At 44.1% G+C, this 12,208-nt stretch overlaps 1 protein-coding gene across 2 annotated transcripts in view; it reads right to left on the bottom strand.

The window, feature by feature from the left end:
• The window catches only part of LOC119653379 (phospholipid-transporting ATPase ID), a 324,122-nt gene that overhangs the window by 132,165 nt on the left and 179,749 nt on the right, over nt 1-12,208 (bottom strand). For both annotated transcript variants that reach the window (XM_038057925.1, XM_038057924.1), the window contains exon 2: nt 3,791-4,682. In XM_038057925.1, the coding sequence (XP_037913853.1) occupies nt 3,791-3,824 (34 nt within the window). In that variant the 5' untranslated portion in view covers nt 3,825-4,682. The remainder of the gene's footprint in view (nt 1-3,790; nt 4,683-12,208) is intronic.

Here is a 12,208-nt window from a genome sequence, read left to right as displayed (position 1 = left end):
CATGCAAAGAAAGAGCGCCGGGGTGACGCACACCGAGAGTTTGTGTCACCATTTCGAAGGCAATGTATTGATGATCGCTTATCGAGATGTCTTCCAGAACTCGCCACCCGTCTACCAGCGACACCTGTGATTCCGACGCGAAGGTTACGTCTGGAATGCTTCCCTCGCAGCCTGGACGCCGGGTCGTTGGGGTGAATCCGGTGTTTAGAACTATCAATCCACCTATCTGCACCTAAGATAGCGTCCCCTAAAGCGTCAAGCCTGCGTCGAAAGTTCGGCATCGTCTCATTCGGCATAAGGTAGACACTGAAAAATATTATCCCTGAACACCGAACCCAGACAAAGCCGTCCCCTCGCCCTTGTGTAAGAACCCTAAGAAGGGTGCCGTCCTGAACCCATATGGCAGCGTGCCATGAAACTGGGTCTTTCTATCGGTACTGCTCACTGACGAGTACTAAATCAACTTTGGTCTCCGCAGCGAACTGCGCTCGTAATTCAGCGGTTGCACTCCTATTAATTTGTAGGATACAAATCATGTTGACGTCCTAGCTCTTTCCAATTCTGCTCTGAAGCCTGGCCACCGCCCCATACGAAGTTATTCCGGGTCGCTTCAAGGGTACTTGATTCAGAATAGTAGAGAGGGAGTGCGAGCGTCTCGGGAAGTCGTGAGGGACTGAAGCGCATTTCAGCTAACCACGAGTGATGCGCGTAGCTGTTGTTGACGCGCTATACCCCACCATGGGGTAAGTAGCACCCAGGCAGTGGCAGGGATTTGACCAAGCGTTGGATATATTCGGCCGGATTTTTTCTCCATTATTCGAAAAGATGTTCCAGTAAGTATTTTTTTCGAAATGGGAACTTTGCGAAGCCTACCATTGGTATAAACTGGCAGGTTCTCCAGGCGAGGATTGTAGAGAAGTTCTGTTCAATTATCCGAATCTATTTAAAACATCTCTCGCACTGCAATATTATTGAGAACCTGCCGGATTATATCTATGATACCGGAGCACCAGGATCGTGAGGGGGAATACGGGGATCTGCGAAGCAACCTTAAGAAGGCCATACGGAGAAGCAAATGGGAATGCTACTAGAAGTTCTGAATGGAGGCTAATACGAATCCCTGAGGTAGAGCCTATCAAGTTGTAGTGAACAAGATCCGCGGCCAAAAATCACCTCAAGTGACATGCCCACGGCACTTGTTGCAAATAATTACAACTCTTTTCCCGCAGCAGGAGCAGGATGAAAGTCAACCCCAACTGACAGCTTAGCAGGACGTGTTCTCGATCCCTGGTGTTACCGAAGAAGAACTTCGGAAAATTTGCGGACGTACTGGGGATAGCAAGGCTCCGGGATTGGATGCAATTCCGAACAAAGCTCTGAATGTGGCGATCAAGGCCAGACCAAGGTGGTTCGCAAGCACATTTGAATCGTGCATGGCGGAAGGAGTTGTTACCGAAGCCTCAAAAACCGACCGGCGTGCCCTCTTCATATTGCCCTATTTATATCTTAGACACCATGGGGTGATATACAACAGGCTGCTCCCGTTCATCGAGCTTGCGGGTGGTCTTTCAAAGCGGCAATATGGGTTTCGGCGAGTCCCTTCTACGGTCGATGCAGTAGCAAAGGTCGTGGAATTGGCTCGAAATGCAATGGTTATGGGCAAATGCCGGGCTCTGGTGATGCTGGACTTCAAAAATGCTTCCAACTCAGCCAACTGGGGCTGGATTAAAGGCGCTTTGGCCAAACTGTGTGTTCCTAGTTACTTGGCTCGGCTAATCGGGAGTTACCTTTCGGACAGACTTCTCTGGTACGAGACGGACGACGGGCCTAAGAAGTACATTGTGACAGCAGGTGTGCCTCAAGGTTCTGTATTGGGACCACTGCTGTGGAACATAATGTATCATACGACGGAGTGCTTGGCCTACGCGTGCCGGAGGAGGCAACGCTGATTGGTTTTGCCGCCGACCTGGCGGTAGTTGCAATTGCAAAGTAACCCGAAGATGTTGAGCTTTATGCAAATGAAGCCATTTCTGCCATCAAGTCATGGTTACGAATGGCTAAGCTAGACCTGCCGGGCGAAAAGACGGAGGCGGTGCTCATTACCAACCGCAGGAAGAACAACACGGTTAATATCGGGGTTGGTAATCGTGAGGTCGTCTCAAAATCAATTTTCAAATACCTAGGGGTAATGATCGATGGCAAGCTGAGTTTCAAGGGACACTTGGATTAAGCGCGGGAGAAGGCAGCAAATGCCAGCTCATCCCTTGCAAGGATGAAGCCTAACGTGGGAGGGCCGAAGTATAGTTGCAAGCTACTCATCGCGGAAGCGGTGAAGTCGATCCTGTTATATGCGGCCCCTGCCTGGGCGTGAGCGTTCAACCACGCTGTAAACCGGAGGAAGATAAGTTCGGCATACCAGCCAATTGCGTTAAAGGTGTGCAGCGCATTTAGGATGGCGTCGACGGAGGCAGTGTGTGTCATCGCGGGAATGATCCCTATAGATCTTCTAGCAAGCGAGGCATATTGGCTCTACGAAAAATGGAAGTCAAATCCAGCCGAGGTGAATGCGGATTTCCAAAAAGTCATCAGGAGAGAATTGTGTGGTAAGTGGCAACAACGGTAGGGTAACCCCGACAAGGGCCGGTGGACCCATACATTGATCCCATGTATCGAGAAATTGGTCGATCGAAACACAGAGAAATTAATTACCACCTGAGACAGCTCCTTACAGGACACGGTGGCTATAGGAAGTACTTGCATTGCTTCAAGTTGGATGAGTCTCCCAACTGTCCTGAATGCGATGCTACACCCGAGGACCCGGAGCACGTTATGTTCCATTGTCAGAGATTTTTGCAGCAGAAAAGGAAGTTGAACAGCATCTTGGGGGGCGGACATCGAGCCCTCCAACCTGGTGGAAGAGATGCTGAAGTCGGAGGAAAGCTGGATAGTGGTAAATGAGGCAGTAGTCGTGGTGCGCGACGGAGACGCGACATGGACGTGCTGGTGTAGCGAACCAGAGCCTCCCCCATGAAGTAATACTTCACGGTGGTCCCGCGGGGAGGGGCTGAAGAGTGGGGATGGTTTTAGTGGGTGCGAATCCCACAAATTGCTGCAACCTGGCGCAGCAGCGTCTTTCTAAGATTTCCTCCATTCATAAAAAAAAAATTCCCAAGGATGTATATGAATGTGATACCGACGGAGGTGTTGAGAAGGAGGCAGTGAGTAGGTCACATATTAACAAAGTGCGAAGCTGCATTTGGAGGCTCTCCTGCCCCGTCAAGCTCATTTTCCCAGTAAACGCGGTGAGTGGGTCACCCTAAAACCACATGACGATGAGCAATATCTAATATTTGTGAAATGCCAGTAAAAAGTGAAGGATATGAGTAAGAACCAGTAGCATTACCGGTTGTTGAGCCATGAAACTGTTCTTTTAAAATGCAATTCAATCTACTTAAACTCTAATTTCATTACCTAATCACAATCAAATCCAAAGCAACTGAACCAGAATACGCAACTAAGACCCTTCTAATTGCATCTTTAAATCACAGTCATTAAAGAAAACAATCTGTTATTGTTTTCCCACTAGTTCAGTATAGCTTTGTTATAAAGACGGTCCATTTTAATTGTTCATCGGAATAGAAACAATGAACAATCTCCATCCGATTAATATAGATTAATGCTAATTGTTCTAAAGGCAAAACAGATTCTTGTTTTTTTTTCCAGAGTCTTCGTGACGATTCGAAAACCTAAATAGAAACCACAAAAAAAGAATACAAAATAAGATACTCACGTGTTTCTTGCTGTGGACTTGTTTTTCTTCCCATGATGAGATTTAACAACAACAATAGTAATAAGCGTAATTTGCGATGACGTATGTCCCGTTGTAACAATGGTGATGATTGGTTAAATTATTTAGATTGTAGTGAATTTATTGTATTTTATTTTTCGATATCTTATCCGTTTTATAGTGGCGAAAAAAAAAATAATAAATTTATTTTTAAGGGCACTTGTTTAAGACACACTTTTTTCACTTTAGATAAATTTTATAGGTCCGCGTTTGGTCCTTCTCAGCGCGTCTTATTCGCTATTTGTTAACATTTGCGTTAATTAAATTCATTTAAAAGGAAAATGCTTCGTAACGAATACTCTATTTGTTGAATATTAGTAATCACTTAGGCCACAACTTTGGCTGTATCTTCGATTTTATCTTTATCTTTTACTTTGTAAATTTGCAAGAATTTATCGCTACTATGCTATGCCTATGTGTAAACTTTATTTTCCGTAAAAAAGATACTTATCCGATAATAAATTCCAACGATTTGAATTGACTAATTAAGCACTTTATAATTTGATATTCTTTGTTTTGATATTTCATAGGAATCAGATATTTTCCTTTACTTCGTTCTGGATTTGATAAAGAGTTTAAAAGATTTCAAATTATGAATAAAGTGATTTCTTGCTTTAAATTTGATGTCAGGTAGATATTTCAGTATTGGAATGTTATAAGTAGTTTTAGGTTGACAGGATACCGTTTCAGTAGATATTAGAGCTGACGGGATTAGGCAACTTAAATCCGGGCGGTCGAGGTTTTAGTGGCGGAGCTCTCCGTTTTAGATCAATTGATGGAGCCCAGCGATTTGTCCAAATGTAACCCATGAGAATAGGTACACGCCAGATGGCTCCTGTAATGCAAAAGAAATGAAAATTATTATAAGATAGGGAATTTCAAAGCAAAGTTGAGAAACATAAAACAATAATGAACCTAAGATCAATTTTTTTTCCAGATAAAGATTTCTTGATGATGCCGACAAGAATCGAGGAAATGGCGAATAAGTTATTTGATTTTATCACAGTTTATCGTCAGCCTTTCGACTTTGTGCTCAGTTGCCCTGTAAAACGTGGGGTTTCATGGCATGAAAACTTTTTTTGTTTCTTTAGTTCCTGGTGCTAAGCAGCCAAGTTGCCTGTGAAATCTACTTAATTATACGCAGCATTTCCCCGTGTGGTCTTTTTCTTTTTCGTCAGCGTTAGTCCCGTTCACAAGCGGGGTCCAAGGGTAGTATAGGTCCCAAGGCGAAACGTGGATTGGTACCCACGATGGAGCATAAACCCTGGGGAACGCCTGCTGAACCAACACCAACAGCTTTACTACCAAACACTATCTCCACCTCCACGTGGGGACCGCTGGGAGCTCTTTCTTAACGAAAAGCTGCAGACGGAGAAGGATGAAGGCGAATCTCCTGCGCCTAAAAACGGGACAAATTCTACCAACTACAGAGGAGACTGCAGAGTCGGAGAAGGATACCTTCTACGATGTAGTAGAACGAACCCTCGAAGTCTGCCCCCGATATTATATCAAAATCATACTTGGGGATTTTAACAACCAAGTAGGGAAGGAGCCCGTATTCAGGCGATACATTGGCTCTCATAGCTTACATCAAAATACAAATCATAACGGACTGCGGATTATTCAATTAGCAGAGTCATACGAAATGGTTGTTGGAAGTACCTGGTTTGCGCGAAAAGCGGTCTATAAACATACGTCGACATCTCCAGACGGGACCACTTTCAACAAAATTGACAACGTGTTGATCAAACGCCGGCACCTCTCAGCCTTGATGAATGTCAAAACATACGAGCGGGGACCTATAAGTTCCGGGAATTACGCTGTGGTAGGGAGGGAGAGTGGAGGAACCTATTGTTTGACAACATGTCCGTTAGTGTTACGCCACCTGCGTCAGTGTGCGAAGTTGTGTCACTGTGAGTGCATCGGTTCGCCTGCGAGATTTTTTTTAGTAAAACAACTTTTTACATTTCGGCGAAAACGTAATGGCAAATTGTCGAGAACAACGCGCGGCTGTGAAATTTTGTTTCCTGTTGGGGAAATCGGCCGCGGAAACAATTGTAATACTGCTTATGAGGATGCTACCTTGAATAAAACCAAAGTTTTCGATTGGTTTTCACGTTTTAAAAACGGAGAAATGTCTACTGAAGACCAACTTCGTTCAGGACGTCCCTCAACATCAAGAACTGATAAAAATGTAGACAAAATCAATGCCCTCGTTCGTGAAGACAGTCGCCGAACCATTGATCAACTCTTTGAGATGTCGGGAAAGTCATGGAGTTCAATTCAGAGAATTTTATCCGAAGATTTACACATGAGAAGGGTTGTAGCCAGATTCGTCCCGCGCTTTCTCACAGATGAGCCAAGGGAGCGTCGACTTCAGGCATGTTTTGAGCTTCAAAATCAGCTCCCTCTTCGAGCGAATTTTTTTCGAAGGTGATTACTGGTGATGAATCGTGGTGCTATGGATACGATTCAAAAGGAATAAGAAAGGAACGGCAAAACGCGTGTGGAGCAGGTCAAACAAAAATCGCTGGAAGGCTTAAAGGACATCCCGATGAGTGAATTAAAAAAATGTTTTGAACAATGGAAGAATCGTTTGGAGAAGTGCGTTGTAGTCAAAGGCGAATACTTTGAAGGTGATCAAAATTTGCAGTAAAAATATTGAGAAATAAAGAAGTTATAACAAAATTTCCGTTTTTTTTTTGGGTCCTGCCTCGTATAGGGGGGCCAATACAGGGTCGGATCACTATCTCGTTGGCATGGTGCTCCGCGCTCGGATAACAACACCACCCAGAATTCCCTCTGACAATCAAGTGAGAGTTAACACTCAAGCCATCCACAACACAGCCCTCCGCAACACCTATAAGAGGGAAATGTATGCCACAATAACCGAAGTCAACAGAGATCCTGGAGATGAAGCATCAACAGATGATCCTCACAATCACTTGAAGAACGTTCTCATAAATACGGCCACAAACAAACTTGGCTCCAGCTGCAAAAAGAGTCGGAACGGCTATTTTGACGATGAATATAAAACGAAACGGAAGAATGCCGCATACCGAGTTATGTTGCATTCTCAAAGGACGCGGACACGCGCGAAGACTTATCACAAACCCCGTCGAGCGGAGAAGCGACTTCACAGACGAAAAGAAGAAGCCTGAGAGAACCGACAAGTCTGTGAACTAGAAAAGTACAGGGAGCAACCGCACCAAGCGCGGAAGTTTTACTAACAAGTCAGCAGGATGAAGCCTTACACACCTCGATGTTCATCCTGCCGAGACAAAGAGGGAAATCTGATTTCCGACAGAATAGACATATTGGAGCGATGGGTTGAGTACTTTGATGAACTACTGAACGACCAGAACATCGGCAAGTTGGAGATCCCGCCAACTGAAAACTACGGACAAATACTGCCACCACCAAGTATAGAAGAAACAGTCCGTGCAATTTATCGGCTTAAAAATAGCCCCATACACCCAGAACATCATTGGCCCATACCAAAGAGGCTTTACTCCAGGCAAATCAGCAACAGATCAATCAGATTTTCTCTTTGCGGCAAGCGATGGAAAAACTATTGGAATATGGACAACAGTTGCATCATCTATTCGTCGACTTTAAAGCCACCTATGATAGCACAGCCAGGGTAAAAATGTACACGATAATGAGAGAATTCGGTATCCTGAAGAAATTGATAAGACTGACTAGGCTGACCCTGACCAATGTGCGAGGCCAGATAAAAGCCGCAGGATCACTCTCAAAGCCATTCGACATCAACAGTGGTCTACGACAAGGGGATGCCCTATCATGTGTCCTCTTTAACCTGGCCCTCGAGAAAGTGATGCGTGATGCAGAGGCAAATGCGAGGAGTATAATTCTCTTTAAGTCCACCCAACTACTGGCCTATGCTGACAATATCGACATCATGAGAAGAACGACCCGAGACGTACAAACTGCCTTCATCCAGATCAAGCAGGCGGCGCGAGATCTTGGGCTGCACATCAAGGAAGGCAAGACAAAATATATGGTGGCAACGTCAGCGCCAAAAACCAAAGAACGGACATTTTCGAATCGTACAGGTCAAACGGGAAGGATAAAGATAGGAGACTACAACTTTAAGACCGTTGATAATTTATCCTACCTAGGGTCGAAAATCACAACCAACAACAGCTACAATGATGAAATCCCCGCACGGTTGTTGGCTGGCAACAGAGCTTATTTCAGCTTACAAAAAATGTTCCACGCAAAACGTCTCACCATAGGGTCAAAGCTCTTACTATACAGGACAATAATCTTGCCAGTCATCATGTATTCCTCGGAAACTTGGGTTCTTAGCAAGAAAAATTGTGAACTCTTGGCCGCATTCGAGAGAAGAATCCTCCGAAGGAGTTTTGGCCCTCTACATGAGGATGGACGATTCCGTAGCCTACATAACGACGAAATCTATGAGTGATACCATGACCGTCAAGTTCTGGAAAAAAGCCGGCTCAATAGGTTACGGTAGGCGGGTCACATAATCCGTATGGATGAGATGATCCAGCCCGGAAAGTCTATAAGGGCAATATCTATGGTAGAGAAAGAAGACGAGATAGACCCTGCCTGAGTTGGAACGATGGCGTAGATTAGGGCGCCAGACAGCTTTTAGGGATATCGAATCGGTGGACCTCGGGGCAAAACCGGGATGTCTGGAGTTCCTGATTAAGGCAAGCCTAGACCGGATACTGGTTGTAGCGCCGTTGATGATGATGATTTCCTCCTTTCCTACTATATAGCATATTTTAACCTTTCCATCATCCCACTTTCAATTTCTCATACTGCCTTCCGGCTTAAGATTTTTCAAAATAAACGTTACAAAATAAATTTCAATTTTGGTTTAAATTAAAATCAGTTGATGATCAATACTGCTTTTTCCTGCCTATTTATCATTACAATACTATTCACTTCCCATTTCTAGCCAGGAATAAAGTTCATTTTTACCCAGCGGATTGATGACGGTAATGGAGAAATATTTATTTTTGTACTGCTCTTACATCGATAGGATGCAAAGCTTATCTAATCAACAAAGCTACAGCGGCTTTATTTTTGCGTGTGTTCCAACTTTATCTGGCATAACGCGAACGCAAAAAGATGCCGTTGATGAATAACTTAAATAAGTAATGTCCCTTGTCATGGAACTTTGAGAATTACTTATTGTATCGAAAGTAAACTCGTGTATGCCTAAAGGTAAAGTCCTATACCGTATGAAAGGAGCTACTACAGGACCCCCACCAATCGAATTACGACAAGGAAAAGAGCATCGTCCAATCACCATAAAATCATTAGAGAATTAGAAGAAAAACCCGTTTTCTACTTAGCAGCAGACAAAGGAAATGCAGTGGTCATCATGGACAAGGAAGCATAGAACGACTTAATACGCAAAACAATTAGCAAAAGGTAAATTTCCGGAAAGACCCTCTGCCAGACTCCGTTAAAATATTTGAAAAAGCTCTGGCTGAATGCAAACCGATTATTAAGGAAGCAGCCGAATTAAGGATGCCTAATCCATCTCCGCCCAGAATCAAATGTCTCCCCAAAATACATAAAGAAGGCGACGAGGTCAGAGAGATAATAGCGGCAACGAATTCAGCGACCCAAAATATTGCGAAGAGGCTCTTGGAAGGTGTCAAAAGGTTAGGCCTAAAAATAGGAAAAAAAACAGTGGGAAACGACAGGGAAGTCATTGCCAGACTCAACGAGGCCGTGGGAAATACAAAGTGATGAAATACTAGTATCTTTCGACGTAAAAGCGATGTTTCCAAGAGCACCGATGAAGGAAGCCCTACACTGATTCGAGGAATGGATCACGACACACGAAAACTCATCCGAATGGAGGAAGAAGGCTGAACTGTTTAAGAAACTGGTCTTCACGTGCATCATATTTCACATTCAGGAATAAATTTGATAAAACAATCTCTGGGGCAGCAATGGGCAACTCCCCCCTCGAATCAACTCGAGGAAGCCGGGGCACTCCCCAGATTCTGGATCAGATACGTGGACGATATATTAGCAATTATCAAAAAGGAAGAAGCAGGAACAATCCTCGAGAAACTAAACCGGACACACAGGAACATCGAGTTCACCATGGAATGGATTGAAAAGGAAGGGGACAATCCGATGAAAAGTCGTCCTTCCATCGGATTGTCGGGGATTCAGCCGCCAGCAAGGACACGTGAATTTTGATTTAGTGACATATGAGGGATCAAAGCGCTCAAAGGAAGCCCCTCCCCCAAAATGGGATGGGCTGAATAGCATTTCAACGAATGCGGGACCTACTGGAGTGTGTCGTCTCACAGGATGTGGACACTTTTGCAGTCGTCATTAACATCAGCATCGTCACGCCCTATTTTGAAAGACAAGGAAGATTTTCTCGTGAGAGCACATAAATATATATTTTTATAAGTATTATATAGGGTCTACAAATAAGTTCTGTCGGTTTTCACAATAGATGGCGTAGCTTGTTTTTTATTCCATTGAACCACATTTCCAAACATTCATCGGAAAGCTACTGTCAATAGGCACAAACGTCAGTATAAATTATTTAATTGAAATGTAAACAACAATACTTTTTTCATCAACGAAAATGGCCAATTTTGTACCAAATAGTGTGTTTTTGCGGGGAGTTCTACTTCATTATTTCATTCTGAAGAAAAAAGCAACCGAAAGTCATCGCATTTTGGTGGAAGTTTATGGTGACCATGTTCTATCTGAGCGAACATGTCAGAGGTGGTTTGGACGGTTTAAAAGTGGCGATTTTGACTTGGAAGACGAAGAGCGCGCCGGACGGCCAACAATTTTTGAAGATGAAGAATTAGAGGCATTGCTCGACCAAGATCCATCGCAAACGCAAGAAGAATTTGGAAAAACACTTGGAGTCACTCAGCAAGCCATTTCCCACCGTTTAAAAGCAATGGGAATGGTCCGAAAGGTCAGAAATTGGGTTCCGTATGAACTGAAGCCAAGAGACGCTGAACGCCGTTTTTTCACGTCCGAACAACTGCTCCAACGACAAGAAAGGAAGGGTTTTCTGCATCGAATAGTTACTGGCGATGAAAAGTGGATCCATTACGATAATCTCAAGCGTCGGGCAACGTGGGGATACCCCGGCCATGCCTCATCGACGGCCAAAGCGAATATTCATGGTGAGAAGATCATGCTGTGTATATGGTGGAACCAGCTGGGTGTGGTATACTATGAGCTGCTAAAACCGAACGAAACGGTTACGGAAAACCTCTACCGACGTCAAATGATGCGTTTGAGCCGCGAACTCAAGAAAAAACGGCCGCAATACCAGCAAAGGCATGATAAAGTTATTTTGCAACATAACAATGCTCGTCCACATGTTGCACAGCCCGTTAAAAAATATCTAGAAACGTTGAAATGGGAAGTCCTACCCCACCCGCTGCACTCTCCAGACATTGCTCCTTCTGATTACTATTTGTTCCGGTCGATGCAGCATGGCCTGGCTGACCAGCACTTCTCCAATTACGACGAACTCAAAAAATGGCTCGATGAGTGGAAAGCGGCCAAGCCGGCCAATTTTTGGCGCGATGGTATCTATGAATTGCCTGAAAGATGGAAGAAAGTTGTGGCTAGCGATGGGCAATACTTTGAACAATCAATGTATAACCAATTTTTCACAATAAAGCTTCAAATTTAACAAAAAAACCGACAGAACTTATTTGTAGGCCCTATAGGTATCTTCTTCGGGGTACATAGGTATCAACAAAACCTTCCACGAGTCGTCGCCATACTAAGCTAAGCCTCTTTTATCGTGTAGTGTACAAACTAATCCCGGATCACTTTTGCTTAGCCTTCACTTTCGAAGGTGCAATTTTCAGCAGTAAATATCTTTTATGCTCCCAACAACGAATAAAAGGGGAAGAAAGCAGATCTGGAAACTAGCAAAAGAGGTGTGCCTAAAAGCTAGGGTAAGGAAATAGCACTGTGTGCTTTTTTAGATATAGAAGGAGCATTCGACAACAAATCGCACACAGAGATACAAAATGCCCTGGGCCCAAGGAAGTGGAAAACATCCTGGCTTCCGGGACACTAGACCGTAGGCAAATAGAAGTACCGACAAGTACAAATTCTATTGTCATGAATACTACTCAAGGTTGTCCACAGGGCGGGGTTCTATCGCTATTTATGTGGAGTATAGTAGTGGATAAACTCCTGGACGTGTTAACAAATACTGGAATATAGGTCCAGGGTTACGCGGACGACATTGTTGTAATTTTCAGGGGCAAATATGAGGATACCCTATGTTATAGAATCCAAACTCCTAGTGCCTGGTGCAGGAAGGTGGGACTACGTATAAATTCAGTC

Source organism: Hermetia illucens, chromosome 4 (assembly GCF_905115235.1).
Source record: "Hermetia illucens chromosome 4, iHerIll2.2.curated.20191125, whole genome shotgun sequence".
Lineage (NCBI taxonomy): Eukaryota > Metazoa > Arthropoda > Insecta > Diptera > Stratiomyidae > Hermetia > Hermetia illucens.
The sequence above is the reverse complement of the archived record's forward strand: the minus strand, read 5'-3'. Positions and strand labels throughout refer to the sequence as shown.